A 15791-nucleotide genomic window follows, 5' to 3' on the forward strand; every position below is an offset into this window, starting at 1 on the left:
CAGAGAAGGTTCACTCGATTGATTCCTGGGATGAAGGGGTTGTCTTATGAGGAAAGGTTGAACAGGTTAGGTCCATGCTCATTGGAGTATAGAAGTATTATGTTCCTAGCACAGAGGAGACTGCACACAGGAAGGTTAAAGTAACAGTGACCTCAGTCTTTATTAAGACACTCCAGAGTGAGGAACAGGCCTTAGGGGCCGGCTTATATACAGTGCTCCCAAGGGATGCTGGGATCCCTTAGGACTTCAGGGGATGCGTTCCCTGGTGGCAGAACATGGGAGTGCATGCTTTACAGATACACAACATCACTCGCCCCCCCCCCCCCCCCCCCCCCCCCAAAGTCAAAGAGAAAACTATTTACAAGGTGAGGCGGTCGGGAGCTTTCTTTCCCTGGTGGAATGCCTCAGTATAAATGTCTGTTCTGGTGTGTTGGCTGTGCCCTCGCTGGGCTGGCGTGTTGTTGGCCCTGCAGGGCTGCTGGGTGAGCCTGATGTGATGGGTTCAATTTCCTGGTCCGCAATGGTGTCTTTGGTCCTTTGGGTGTGTGTTGTGGGCTTGAAAAAGGTGGTGTCTGCTGTGGGTTGGTCAGGGCAGTCTGTGAACCGCAGCCTCGTTTGGTCCAGGTGCTTTCTGCAAGTTTGTCCATTGTCTAGTTTGACTACAAACACCCTACTCCCTTCTTTAGCTATCACCGTGCCCGCGATCCACTTGGGACCATGTCCATAGTTTAGCACATACACAGGGTCTTTCAGATCAATTTCCCATGACACAGTTTCGCGACCATCGTTTACATTTTGTTGCTGCCGCCTGCTCTCTACCTGATCATGCAGGTTGGGGTGAACCAGCGAGAGTCTGGTTTTAAGTGTCCTTTTCATGAGTAGCTCAGCCGGCGGCACCCCTGTGAGCGAGTGGGGTCTCGTGCAGTAGCTGAGCAGTACTCAGGACAGGCGTGTTTGGAGTGAGCCTTCTGTGACTCGTTTAAGGCTCTGTTTGATGGTTTGTACTGCCCGCTCTACCTGCCCATTGGAGGCTGGTTTAAATGGGGCCAAGGTGACATGTTTGATCCCATTGCGGGTCATAAATTCTTCAAATTCGGCACTGGTGAAACATGGCCCGTTGTCACTGACCAGTATGTCAGGCAGGCCGTGGGTGGCAAACATGGCCCTCAGGCTTTCAATGGTGGCGGTGGCGGTGCTTCCCGACATTATTTCACATTCAATCCATTTTGAAAAAGCATCCACCACCACCAGGAACATCTTACCAAGAAACGGGCCCGCATAGTCGACATGGTCTGGAGGGCCAGGACCACAAACTTAGTGGTGTCTCTCTGGGTGCGTTGCTCAACTGAGCGCACACACTGCATTGCCGTACACAGGACTCTAAGTCAGAGTCGCTACCGGGCCACCACACGTGGGATCTGGCTATCGCTTTCATTATTACTATACCCGGGTGTGTGTTGTGGAGATCCGAGATGAGCGTCTTCCTGCCCTTTTTGGGTAGCACTACGCAGTTTCCCCACAACAGGCAGTCTGCCTGAATGGACAGCTCGTCCTTTCGCTGCTGGAACGGCTTGATTAGCTCTTGCATTTCAACGGGGATGCTGGCCCAGCTCCCATGCAGTACACAGTTTTTTACTAGGGACAACAAAGGATCTTGGCTGGTCCAAGTCTTAATCTAGCGGGCCGTGACAGGTGATTTATCATTTTCAAATGTTTCCATGACCATCAACAAGTCTGCGGGCAGCGCCACCATCAACAAGTTTGCAGGCTGCGCCATTTCCACCCCCCATGGTGGGCAATGGTAGCCGACTGAGAGCATCTGCACAGTTCTCGGTGCCTGGCCTGTGGCGGATGGTATAGTTATACACTGATGGACCTTTGTATGCGGGCTGAGGCATTAGTATTTATCCCTTTGTTTTCAGCGAACAGGGAGATGAGGGTCTTGTGATCGGTTTCCATCTCAAATTTGAGGCCAAACAGGTACTGATGCATTTTCTTTACCCCGAACACACACACACTGTCTCTTTCTCAATCACGGCCTTAGACAAGTTCCTGGAAGCATAGGCGACAGGTTACCACTTCCCCGCAACGTTAGCTTGTTGTAATACACACCCAACTCCGTACGACGACACATCACATGTTAGCACAAGTCTTTTACATGGGTTATATAATACAAGCAGCTTGTTGGAGCATAAAATGTTTCTGGCTTTCTCAGAAGCAATTACTTGTTTTCTTTCCTCATACCCAGTTCTCACCTTTACGCAATAACACATGTAGGGGCTCTAAGAGGGTGCTTAACCCTGGTAGGAAGTTACCCAAATAGTTGGAGTCCCAGGAACGACCGCAGCTCCGTGACATTTTGTGGCCTGGGCGCGTTCCTGATAGCCTCTGTCTTGTCATATGTGGGTCGATTCTCCCCAAAATCTCCACTTCTGTTGCCATGAAGACGCATTTCAACCTCTTCAGCCGCAGCCCTACGCGATCCAGTTGCTGGAGGACCTCCTCCAGGTTTTGTAGGTACTCGACGGTGTCCCGACCCATGATCAATATGTCGTCCTGAAAAACCACCGTGCGTGGTACCGACTTGAGTAGGCGCTCCGTGTTTCTCTGGAAGATCGCTACAGCCAGCCAAATTCCAAACGGGCTTCTGTTGTAGATGATCATTTCCTTGTGCGTGTTGATGCAGGTGAAGCACTTCGAAGACTCCTCCAGCTCCTGTGTCATGTAGGCCGAAGTCAGGTCGAGCTTGGTAAACGTCTTGCCTCCTGTCAGCGTCGCAAATAGGTCATCTGCCTTAGGTAGCGGGTATTGGTCCTGTAGCGAGAAACGATTAATAGTTACTTTATAATCGCCGCAAATCCTGACCGTGCCATCAGTTTTGAGTACTGGAACAATCGGGCTGGCCCACTCACTGAATTGCACTGGGGAGATGATGCCCTCGCGTTGCAGCCTGTCCAGCTCGATTTCCACTCTCTCCCTCATCATGTGAGGTACCGCTTGCGCCTTGTGGTGAATGGGTCGTGCCTCTGGGACAAAGTGGATCCGCACCTTTGCCCCAGAAAAGTTTCCAATGCCTGGCTCAAAAAGGGAAAGAAATTTGTTAAGAACCTGGGTACATGGGGCCTCATCGACATAGAAACATAGAAACATAGAAACATAGAAAATAGGTGCAGGAGTAGGCCATTCGGCCCTTCTAGCCTGCACCGCCATTCAATGAGTTCATGGCTGAACATTCAACTTCAGTACCCCATTCCTGCTTTCTCGCCATACCCCTTGATCCCCCTAGCAGTAAGGACCTCATCTAACTCCTTTTTGAATATATTTAGTGAATTGGCCTCAACAACTTTCTGTGGTAGAGAATTCCACAGGTTCACCACTCTCTGGGTGAAGAAGTTCCTCCGCATCTCGGTCCTAAATGGCTTACCCCTTATCCTTAGACTGTGACCCCTGGTTCTGGACTTCCCCAACATTGGGAACATTCTTCCTGCATCTAACCTGTCTAACCCCGTCAAAATTTTATATGTTTCTATGAGGTCCCCTCTCATTCTTCTGAACTCCAGTGAATACAAGCCCAGTTGATCCAGTCTTTCTTGATAGGTCAGTCCCGCCATCCCGGGAATCAGTCTGGTGAACCTTCGCTGCACTCCCTCAATAGCAAGAATGTCCTTCCTCAGGTTAGGAGACCAAAACTGTACACAATACTCCAGGTGTGGCCTCACCAATGCCCTGTACAACTGTAGCAACACCTCCCTGCCCCTGTACTCAAATCCCCTTGCTATGAAGGCCAACATGCCATTTGCTTTCTTAACCGCCTGCTGCACCTGCATGCCAACCTTCAATGACTGATGTACCATGACACCCAGGTCTCTTTGCACCTCCCCTTTTCCTAATCTGTCACCATTCAGATAATAGTCTGTCTCTCTGTTTTTACCACCAAAGTGGATAACCTCACATTTATCCACATTATACTTCATCTGCCATGCATTTGCCCACTCACCTAACCTATCCAAGTCGCTCTGCAGCCTCACAGCATCCTCCTCGCAGCTCACACTGCCACCCAACTTAGTGTCATCCGCAAATTTGGAGATACTACATTTAATCCCCTCATCTAAATCATTAATGTACAGTGTAAACAGCTGGGGCCCCAGCACAGAACCTTGCGGTACCCCACTAGTCACTGCCTGCCATTCTGAAAAGTACCCATTTACTCCTACTCTTTGCTTCCTGTCTGACAACCAGTTCTCAATCCATGTCAGTACACTACCCCCAATCCCATGTGCTCTAACTTTGCACATCAATCTCTTGTGTGGGACCTTGTCGAACGCCTTCTGAAAGTCCAAATATACCACATCAACTGGTTCTCCCTTATCCACTCTACTGGAAACATCCTCAAAAAATTCCAGAAGATTTGTCAAGCATGATTTCCCTTTCACAAATCCATGCTGACTTGGACCTATCATGTCACCTCTTTCCAAGTGCACTGCTATGACATCCTTAATAATTGATTCCATGTGATAGCACTCAGATGTCATCTCAGTTCCAGCGGATTTTGCCCAGCCAGCTCCTTCCAAGCAGTGTGGGACCATCGCCCGGGCCAATCCAGAGTGGCAGTTCGTGCACCATGCCCTTGTAGGTGACCTTGACCATGGCGTTGCCCAGGACAGTGATGAGCTCGTCGGTGTACGTTCTCAGTTTCGTGTGAATGGGGCTCAGGGCTGGTCTTCGTGCCTTGTTGCACCACAGTCTCTCAAACATCTTTTTACTCATGATGGATTGGCTAGCGCCAGTGTCCACTTTCATGGCTACGGGTAAGCCATTCAATTTTACATTTCGCATTATAGGTGGACATTTCGTTGAAAATGTGTGTACTCCGTATACTTCAGCATCTGCCTCCTCTCTTTGAGGCTCGAAATTGCTTTGATCCGCCATGGACCGATCTTCCTCTGCCACGTGGTGGTTAGCAGGTTTTGCAGAGCTTGCAGCTCGTTGGAGGTGCCCCATTGTTCCACAGCTCTTGAAAACATACCCATTGAAGCGGCATGAAGAGGCTGAATGGAAGCCTCCAACGCCAACAAGGTGTGAATTGCCTTGCATTCATCCTTTGTTGTGGACTCTGAGTCATCTGGGTCACCTGAGGCCTGCTGGCAGTTGCAGACTCATGGTTTCTGCCCTGTACATTTCTGCTCGCAAACACAGTTCCAGTTAATTTATGAACATTGCTAGCACTTGTGTGCTGAGAGATTTGTTTGGTGTTATCACTGGTGAACATGAACGCCTGTGCTATTGCAATGGCCTTACTGAAGGTCGCTGTCTCTACAGTCAAAAGTTTTCGTAGAATGGTCTCGTGGCCAATGCCCAGTACAAAAAAGTCTCTGAGCATCTGCTCTAGGTAGCCATCGAACTCCCATTGTGCTGTAAGTCACCTTAGCTCAGCGACGTAGCTCGCCACTTCCTGACCTTCAGATCGCTGACACGTGTAGAACCGATACCTCGCCATCAGCACGCTCTCCCTCACGTTAAGATGCTCCCGAACCAGAGCACACAGCTCCTCATACGACTTATGTGGTTTCACCGGAGCCAGAAGATTCTTCATGAAGCTGTAGGTCGGTGCCCCGCAGACCATGAGGAGGACCGCTCTCCTTTTTGCAGCGCTTCCTTCTCCGTCCAGCTCATTGGCTACAAAGTACTGGTCTAGCCGTTCGACAAAGGCTTCCCAGTCATCACCCTCCAAGAACTTTTCCAGGATGCCCACAGTTTGCTGCCTCCTGCGTTGGATTCGTGTACACGTCGCCAGTTATTGTGTTCCTAGCACAGATGAGACTACACACAGGGAGGTTAAAGTAACAGTGACCTCAGTCTTTATTAAGACACTCCAGAGTGAGGAACAGGCCTTAGGGGCCAGCTTATATACAGTGCTCCCAAGGGATGCTGGGATCCGTTTGGACTTCAGGGGATGCGCTCCCTGGTGGTGGAACATGGAAGTGCATGCTTTACAGATACACAACAAGAAGAATGAGTGATCTTATTGAAACATATAAGATTCTGAAGGGGCTTGACAGGGTAGATGCTGAGAGGATGTTTCCCCTCATGGGGGCATCTAGAATTGGAGGGCATAGTTTCAGAATAAAGGGGCTGCCCATATAAATAATGTCTTCTCTGAGGGTCGGGAATCTTTGGAATTCTCTACCTCAGAGCTGTGGAAGCTGAGTCATTGAATATATTGAAGGCTGAGATAGACAGATTCTCGAACCGTAGGGGAGTCCAGGGTTATGGGGAACAGGTACTAAAGTGGAGTTGAGGCCAAGATCAGATCAGCCATTATCTTGTTGAATGGCGGAGCAGGCTTGAAGGACTGAATGACCTACTCCTGCTCCTATTTTTTATGATCTCATGTACATGATTTCACATGGAGTGAATTGAGCTAGCTGAAACATAGAAACATAGAAAATAGGTGCAGGAATAGGACATTCGGCCCTTCGAGCCTGCACCACCATTCAATATGATCATGGCTGATCATGCAACTTCAGTATCTCATTCCTGCTTTCTCTCCTAACCCTTGATCCCTTTAGCCATAAGGGCCACATCTAACTCCCTGTTGAATATATCTAACGAACTGGCCTCAACAGAATTGAAGAAGTTTCTCCCCATCTCCTAAATGGCTTACCCCTTATCCTTAGACTGTGATCCCTGGTTCTGGACTTCCCCAACATCGGGAACATTCTTCCTGCATCTAACCTGACCAATCCCGTCAGAATTTTATATTATTCTAAATTCCAGTGAATATAAGCCTAGTCGATCTAATCTTTCTTCATATGTCAGTTCTGCCATCCCGGGAATCAGTCTGGTGAACCTTCGCTGCACTCCCTCAATAGCAAGAATATCCTTCCTCAGATTAGGAGACCAAAACTGTACACAATACTCAAGGTGTGGCCTCACCCACGCCCTGTACAAATGCAGTAAGATCTCCCTGCTCCTATACTCAAATCCTCTAGCTATGAAGGCCAACATGCCATTTGCCGCCTTCACCACCTGCTGTACCTGCATGCCAACTTTCAATGACTGATGTACCATGACACCCAGGTCTCGTTGCACCTCCCCTTTTCCTAATCTGTCACCATTCAGATAATAATCTGCCTTCCTGTTTTTGCCACCAAAGTGGATAACCTCACATTTATCCACATTATACTGCATCTGCCATGCATTTTCCCATTCACCTAACCTGTCCAAGTCACCCTGCAGCCTCTTAGCATCCTCCTCACAGCTCACACTGCCACCCAGCTTAGTGTCATCTGCAAACTTGGGGATATTGCATTCAATTCCTTCATCTAAACATTAATGTATATTATAAATAGCTGGGGTCCCAGGACTGAACCTTACGGCACCCCACTAGTCACTGCCTGCCATCCTACTCTTTGCTTCCTGTCTGCCAACCATTCTCTATCCACATCAATACATTACCCCCAACCATGTGCTTGAATTTTGCACACTAATCTTTTGTGTGGGACCTTGTTGAAATCCTTTTGAAAGTCCAAATACACCATATCCACTGGTTCTCCCTTGTCCACTCTACTAGTTACATCCTCAAAAAATTTTAGAAGATTTGTCAAGCATGATTTCCCTTTCATAAATCCATGCTGACTTGGACCAATCCTGTCACTGCTTTCCAAATGCGCTGCTATTACATCTTTAATAATTGATTCCAACATTTTCCCCACTACCAATGTCAGGCTAACCAGTCTATAATTCCCTGTTTTCTCTCCTTCCTTTTTTAAAAAGTGGGGTTACATTAGCTATCCTCCAATCCATAGGAACTGATCCAGAGTCTATAGAATGTTGGAAAATGACCACCAATGCATCTACTATTTCTAGGGCCACTTCCTTAAGTACTCTGGGATGCAGACTATCAGGCCCGGGGGATTTATCAGCCTTCAATCCCATCAATTTACCTAACACAATTTTCTGACTAATAAGGATTTCCTTGAGTTCCTTCTTCTCACTAGACCTGAGGTCCCCTACTATTTCCGGAAGGTTCTTTGTGTCTTCCTTCGTGAAGACAGAACCAAAGTATTTGTTCAATTCGTCTGCCATTTCTTTGTTCTTCATTATAAGTTCACCTGATTCGGACTGCAAGGGACCTGTCTTCACTAATCATTTTCTCTTCACATACCTATAGAAGCTTTTGCAGTCAGTTTTTATGATCCCTGCAAGCTTACTCTCATACTCTCTTTTCCCCCTCTTAATTAAACCATTTGTGCCTCCTCTGCTGAATTCTAAATTTCTCCCAGTCCTCAGATTTGCTGCTTTTTCTGGCCAATTTATATGCCTGCCTCTTTGTTTTAACACTCCCTAATTTCCCTTGTTAGCCATGGTTGAGCCACCTTCCCTGTTTTATTTTTACGCTAGACAGGGATATACAATTGTTGAAGTTCATCCATGTGATCTTTAAATGTCTGCCATCTGGGTGGAGGGATCCTCAGGATGAGGCCGAAATGAGTCATCCCCTCGGCCCTTCTGGTTGAAAATGGCTGCAAATGCTGCAGTCATGACTTTTGCATTTGAATGCTGGGCTCCGTCATTGTTGAGAATGAGAATATTCATGGAGCTACCTCCTTCCGTTAGTTAATTGTCCTCCACCATTCACGACTGGATGTGGCAGGACTGCAGATCCATTGGTTGTGGGATCTCTTAACTCTGTCCACAGCATGTATTTCCGCTGTTTAGCATGCATGTAGTCCAATGTTATAGCTTCACCAGGTTGGCACCTCTCTTTCAGGTATGCTTGGTGCTGCTCCTGGCATGCTCTTCTGCACTTCTCATTGAACCAAGGTTGGTTGCCTGGCTTAATGGTAGAGTGAGGGATATGCTGGGCCATGAGGTTAGAGATTGTGGTGGAATACAGTTCCTGCTGCTGCTGATGGACTACAGCGCCACAGGGATGCCCAGATTTGAGCTGCTATAACTACTCTGAATCTATCCTATTTAGCACAGTGGTTCTTCCACACAACACGATGGAGGGTGTCCTCAGTGATAAGACGGGACTTCATCTCCACAAGGACTGCGGTAGTCACTGCCAGCAATACTGTCATGGCCAGATGTATCTGTGACAAGCATATGGCAGAGTGGAAGCATGGACTGCTTTTCAAGCTCTCTACCATTTTACCCTGCAGAAGAACAATCCATCTTCTCAACTCCATGCTTAGCAACCGACGCTTCTGTGTGTACTCTGGCACCCAGAAGAGCAGATATAGGACATTGAACAACGGCCTCCCTCAGGGTTCTATCCTGACACCCATATTATTCAACGTATACACCAGTGACCTGCCCGCAACAGAGTCCCGCAAGTTCGTGTATACTGATGACTGCCTTGGCCACGCGAAACATGAATGTGTCCATCACTGGGGAAACCCTGACTATTGATTTAAAAAGGATGGAGACCTACTTTTGCCACTGCCGATTTCGGCCACCTCAACACCCATCAAGCAAACTAGCTTTGAAAGTCTCTTTGCGGCACAAAGTTAAACCATGTCAAAAAAAACCCTCCTATTTAGATTCTCACTTGATCTTACCCTGTTATGTAGACAACATCACCAGAAAACTTGGGAAGAAACTAGAGTAAAGTCAACTTGATCCAGAAACTCACCAGATCCACATGGGGAGCAGGCGCTCAAACTGCTGTACTCTACAGCAGAGTACTGCTCTCCGGCATAGCTAGCAAGTCCACATGTCAAATCCATTGACGTCTAGCTGAATTCTACTATGAGAATTATCACTGGTACAATTTTATCAACACCAACACCGTGGCTGCCCGTGCTTGCAAACATCACACCACCACACCGACGCCACGAATATGCAGTCTCCAGAGAATAGAACCGCTATACCAGCAAAGACATGGCGATCCAGGCCGACTTGCACAACCTATCACCAACTCGTCTCAAATCTAGAAGGCCATTTTGGACTGCCGCGACCTTCAGCGATCTCCCCTCAGTCTAGATGGCCGATGACGAAATGCTTGGAAGAACTGTAACATACGAAATGGATTCCTTTTCAAGGACCCCCCGAAGCATCAAATGTTCCTCGCAAATGGTAGACAGCCATCAACCACCTCAGAACTGGCCATGGTACATGTTGCTACATAGATGGAAGATTAAAGCAACCCCGTCAGGCGACTGTGGAGAACATCATTGAACACTGCCCTCACAGGCAGCCTACAAGATATCCACACTGTTACACCAGAAGCTTTGACTCGGATATCTGACTTGGATATTGACATTTGATTTGCTTTGCTACTATACGAAAGAAGAATATCTGCGACAGGTAGATTGATGAGGTCAAGTAGGTTTTGTCCTCGTGTTGCTTCTCTCACCACCTGCTGCAGGCTCAGTCTGGCAGCTATGTTCTTCAGGTCAGTAGCTGTACCCATCGAGCCACTCTTGGTGATGGACATTGAAATCCCCCACCCAAAGTAACCTTGGTGCTTCTTCCAAGTGGTGTTGAAAATGGAGAGTACTGAATCATCAGCTGAGGGAGGGCGGTCGGTGGTAATCAGCAGGACGTTTCCTTGCCCATGTTTGACCTGATTCCATGAGACTTCATGGGGTTTGGAATCAATGTTGAGGACTCCCAGGGCCACACCACTGTGCTGACACCTCTGATGGGTGTGTGCTGCTGGCGGAACAGGACATATCCAGAGATGGTGATAAAGGAGTCTGGCATTATGACTAGTCTGTGGGACAGCTCTCCTAATTGTGGCACAAGTTCTTAGATGTTAGTGAGGAGGACTGGGCTGAGTGTGCCGTTGTCGTGTCTGAATCTGATACCTAAGTCAATGCCAACTGGTCTATCTGGCTTTATTCTTATAGTTTTTTTGTAGCGTTTGATGCAACTGAGTGGCTTGCTATGAGGACAGTTAAGAATCAACCACATTGCTGTGGTCTGGAGTCACATATATGCCAGACTGGGTAAGGACGTCAGGAACCCTTCCCTATAAGACACAAGTGAACTTGGGTTTTTATGATAATCCTCTAGCTTCATGATCACTAGCTTTTTATTCCAGATTTATTTAATTAACTGAATTCAAATTCACAAACTGCCATGGTGGGATTTTAAATCATGTCTCCAGATTATTAGTCCAGGCCTCTGGATTACTAGTACACCAACATAACCACTGTGAGTGCTTTAAACTCAAAAGCCCTTGGACATTCAACTGATCTTGTGCAGCAAACTCAGCTATGTGATATTTTCTTTACGACATCACAAACGCACACATACACAAGATGGCTCTACAGGAACTTGTCATGTGACCTTGTCACATGATCCTTTTATTGTACTTACATTAGCAGTTGCATTACCACAGCAGTCCACTAGGAGGAGCTCTATATTACAGGCTGCCCATGTCCTAACTAGCACCAAGTCCCGCTCACCCATCACCCCTGTGCTCGCTGACCTACATTGGCTTCCAGTTAAGCAACGCCTCAATTTCAAAATTCTCATCCTTATTTTCAAATCCCTCCATGGCCTCACCCTCCCTATCTCTGTAATCTCCTTCAGCCCCACAATGCCCGCCCCCCCGAGATGTCTGCGCTCCTCTACTTGTGCCCTCCTGAGCATCCCTGATTATAATCGCACAGTCATTGGTGGCCGTGCTTTCTGTTACCTCGGCCCCAAGCTCTGGAACTCCCTGCCTAAACCTCTCCGCCTCTCTACCTCTCTTTTCTCCTTCAAGACGCTCATTAAAATCTTCTCTTTGACCAAGCTTTTGGTCACTTGTGCTAATTTCTATTTATGTGGCTCGGTGTCAACATTTTTATCTCAATACTCCTGTGAAGTGCCTTGGGACATTTCACTGTTAAAGGCTCTATATAAATGCAAGTTGTTATTATATCAGTTTTGTATCATGGTGTGCAGTCTGACACACCAAAGCTGCTCAGCATATTTGAGGCAGTGAAGGGAGATATGAATGTTAGTGCAAGGTCTGAGACTCGAGGGAGAACTGTGTCTCTGCCGCAACCAACTCGAACTGTGACAGTAGATATTCAATTGATGATGCCACTGATCATGTAGAGGATCTGGAATATTAGGTCCTTCATTGAAACACCTGTGAACTCATCCCTTTTTGGCATGGAAGCAAGTCATCCTCGATATGAGGGACCTCCTATGATGATGAGAGCCATAGGAACAGAAGTAGGCCATTCAGCCCCTTGAGCCTGTTCCACCATTTGGTTAGACCATGGCTGATCAGTATCTCAACTCCATTAATTACCTTTGCTCCTTATTCCTTGATGCCATTTCCTAATAAAATCTATTGACCTCACTATCGAGTCCACGGCACTACCTTGGGCAAGTGCCTACAAAAAGGCTACACTTTGGGTACAGTGACGAGCATGGAGAGCAGAGTGGGTAGGGGGACAGCGTGAAACAGTTCCACAAAAGGAACCTTGCAATACTTTTCAGCAGAGGCCATTTTTGTCAGCAGGCTCTGTCGACTTGGTAGTGAAATGTGCAACAAATAAGCAGCGTGCCGATTCAGTCTGACCAATATAAATGACCTGCCGCTTTAATTTCTTTCAGAATCTGAACTTCACTGGTTTCCGAAAGATTCTGAAGAAGCACGATAAGATGCTGGAGACGAGCCGTGGCGCTGACTGGAGAGTGGCGCACGTGGAGGTGGCTCCCTTCTACACCTGCAAGAAAATCACCCAGCTCATCAGCGAAACCGAGGTAAGAGGCACAGTGTGTTCTACACCGTGAGATAAAACCCAGGTCCAGCAATCCTGCAAACACACAGCTCAGAGGTTGTGATGTTGATAATGCCGGCAACTCTTCTTTTTTTTTCTGGCGAATATATTTTTCTACCCTCCCAAATATCTCCTGAAGTCACTGACCCATTCTGGTGACCCTATTTTACAAGTGAGCCCGTACACGGAGTGTTCGCAGGCCGTGAGAGGGAGGAAGATCATCATAGGGAGTCACTGATAGCTATCAGCAGCGCAAACACTGGCTGAACTGATGATGCCTCCCGCCGCATCCCCCACCCCGCCACGATCACTGAACTCCAGCTTGCTAAATATAATATTCGTCAGTATTCTTAGAATCTTATAGCACAGAAGGAGGCCATTTGGCCCTTCGTGCCTGTGCTGGTTCTTTGAAGGAGCGATCCAATTAGTCCCACTTCCCTGCTTTTTCCCATCGCCCTGTAATTTTTTTCCCTTCAAGTATATATCCAATTCTCTTGAAAGTTATTATTGAATCTGCTTGCATCACCCTTTCAGGCAGTGCATTTCAGATCACAACAACTCGCTGCGTTTAAAAAAAAAGGTCTCCATCTCTGCTCTCTCGATCTGTATCCTCTGGTCTCAAACACCACTGGAAAAAGTTTCTCCTTATTTACTCGATCAAAACCATTCATAATTTTGACCACCTCTATTAGATCTCCCCTTAACCTTCTCTGCTCCAAGCAGAACAATCCCAGTATGACAGATAGTGAAACTGAATTTAATAAATCTATTAATTTGCAAGCTGCGGATTGTTGTAAAAATCTAACTGGTTTACTAATATCAGCTGAGGATAGGGCCAGCTCAGCTGTGATATCTCACACCCCCCCACTCCCTCCCACTGCCTTACACAGTTGAACAGCCCGCCAACACTCAGGGAATCTGCCAGGCCTACCCATGGCAACACCTGCCTCCTTTCCTCCTTCGTGTGGCCGACGCATAATGTCCTCTTCACGGCTTAGCAAGCCACTCAGTTGTAAAACAACTGCTATTGGCAACTATGGATGGGCAATAAATGCGGCCATCACAAAAAATAAATAATTTAAAAAAAAGTAATGTCTTCCGGGTAGGGAATGAGTAACTTCAGATATGGTGATTCAGAAGACCAATTATTTACAATTTACAATTTTTATTTGATGTGTCCTGGTGAGACTAGTTCTGACCTGTGTTTTTTTTCTTGGTAGACTCTCGTTACCACAGAATTAGAAGGAGGTGACAGGCAGAAAGCCATGAAGCGGTTACGAGTACCGCCCCTCGGAGCTGCTCAGGTTAGTCGTGGTTGAATTAAATTTCAAGTGAGGCAGCCTTTCATTTCTGTCTTTTTCTTCCTGGGAGAGGTGATACTTCGTGGTTTTGTTGATTGCTTCTCTGCTGCGATGCATATCTTGAACACTTGTTCTTCCAGTGAATTTGTTTAGGTGCTAAAGATGCATCAGCTTGGCCCAATGGCGGCACACTCACCTCTGAGTCAGAAAGTTGTGGGTTCAAGCCCCACTCCAGGACCTGTGCACACATTCCAGGCTGAGACTGCAATGCAGCACTGAGGGAGTGCAGCATTGTCAGAGGTGCCATCTCTCAGATGAGACATTAAACTGAGGCCTCGTCTGCCCTCTTGGGTGACATAAAAGATCCCATGCACTATTCAACAACAACAACAACTTGCATTTATATAGTGTCTTTAATGTAGTAAAACCTTACAAGGCACTTCATAGGAGCTTTGCCAGATAAAACTTGACTCCGAGGCGCGCACAGATATATTAGGACACGTGAGCAAAACTTTGCTCAGAGGTAGGTTTTAAGGAGCATCTTAAAGGAGGTAGCAAGGTGGAGAGGTTTAGGGAGGGAATTCCAAGGCTTAAAGCCTGGGCAGCTGAAGGCACGGTCACCAATGGTGAGGTGATGGAAATCTGGGCTGCACAATAGGCCAGACTTGGAGGAGCGCAGATATCTCCATGGTTTGTAGGGCTGGAGGAGGTTACAGATAGGGAGCAGCAGACCATGGTGGAATTTGAACACTAGGATGAGAGTTAAATTTGAGAAAATGCCGGACTGGGAGCCAATGTAGGTCGCCGCGCACAGGGGTGATGGGGAATCGGGACTTGATGCGAGTTAGAATACGGGCAACACAGTTATTGATGAGCTGAATTTTGTGGAGAAAAAGAGCAGACAAGTTCTCCTGGTGACATGGCCAACATTTACCCTTTAACTAACACCATAAAAATAGATTGACTGGTCATTTATCTCATTGCTGTTTGTGGAATGTGGGACTTTGCTGTGCGCGCATTCGTTGGTGTATTTCCTTACGTAACAATGGCTGCGCTTCCAAGGTTCTTTATTGGCTGTGATGTGCATTTGGCATGTCTTGATATGAAAGGTGCTATACAAATGCAATCTCTTTGTTTCATTTCTACTGCTCTAAATTGCTGCTCACGGTCTCTAAATGATCAGACTGCTTGTCCGACATCCAGTTCTGGATGAGCAGAAATCTTGTCCAATTGAATATTGGGAAGACCGCAGCCATTGTTTTCGGTCCCCGCCACAAACTCTGTTCCCTCGACACTGACTTCATCCTGCACCCCAACTCCTGTCTGAGCCTGAACCAGACTGTTGGTGTCATATTTGACCCTGAAATGAGCTTTTGACTACATATACGCAGCATAACTAAGACAGCCTATTTCGACCTCCTTAACATCTGCTGCTGAAGCCTTCATCTCCATGCCTTTGTTACCTCTAGACTTGATTATTCCAACGCACTCTTGGCTGGCCTCCCACATTCTACCCTACGTAAACTAGAGGTGATCCAAAACTCGGCTGCCCGTGTCCTAACTCGCACCAAATCCCGCTCACCCATTACTCCTGTGCTCGCTGACCTACATTGGCTTCCGGTTAAGCAACGCCTCAATTTCAAAATTCTCACCCTTATTTTCAAATCCCTCCATGACCTCGCCCCTTCCTATTTCTGTAACCTCCTCCTGCTCCACAAATGCCCCCTCCCCAAGATGTCTGCGCTCCTCCAGTTCT

At 47.2% G+C, this 15791-nt stretch overlaps 1 protein-coding gene across 1 annotated transcript in view; it reads left to right on the forward strand.

The window, feature by feature from the left end:
- Positions 1 to 15791, forward strand: part of LOC139268770 (xenotropic and polytropic retrovirus receptor 1 homolog) — a 383202-nt gene that overhangs the window by 258038 nt on the left and 109373 nt on the right. Inside the window, exons 5-6 of the mRNA XM_070887449.1 lie at positions 12568 to 12717; positions 13955 to 14038. Coding sequence (XP_070743550.1) covers positions 12568 to 12717; positions 13955 to 14038 — 234 coding nt within the window. The remainder of the gene's footprint in view (positions 1 to 12567; positions 12718 to 13954; positions 14039 to 15791) is intronic.

This window comes from Pristiophorus japonicus, chromosome 8 (assembly GCF_044704955.1).
Source record: "Pristiophorus japonicus isolate sPriJap1 chromosome 8, sPriJap1.hap1, whole genome shotgun sequence".
NCBI lineage: Eukaryota > Metazoa > Chordata > Chondrichthyes > Pristiophoridae > Pristiophorus > Pristiophorus japonicus.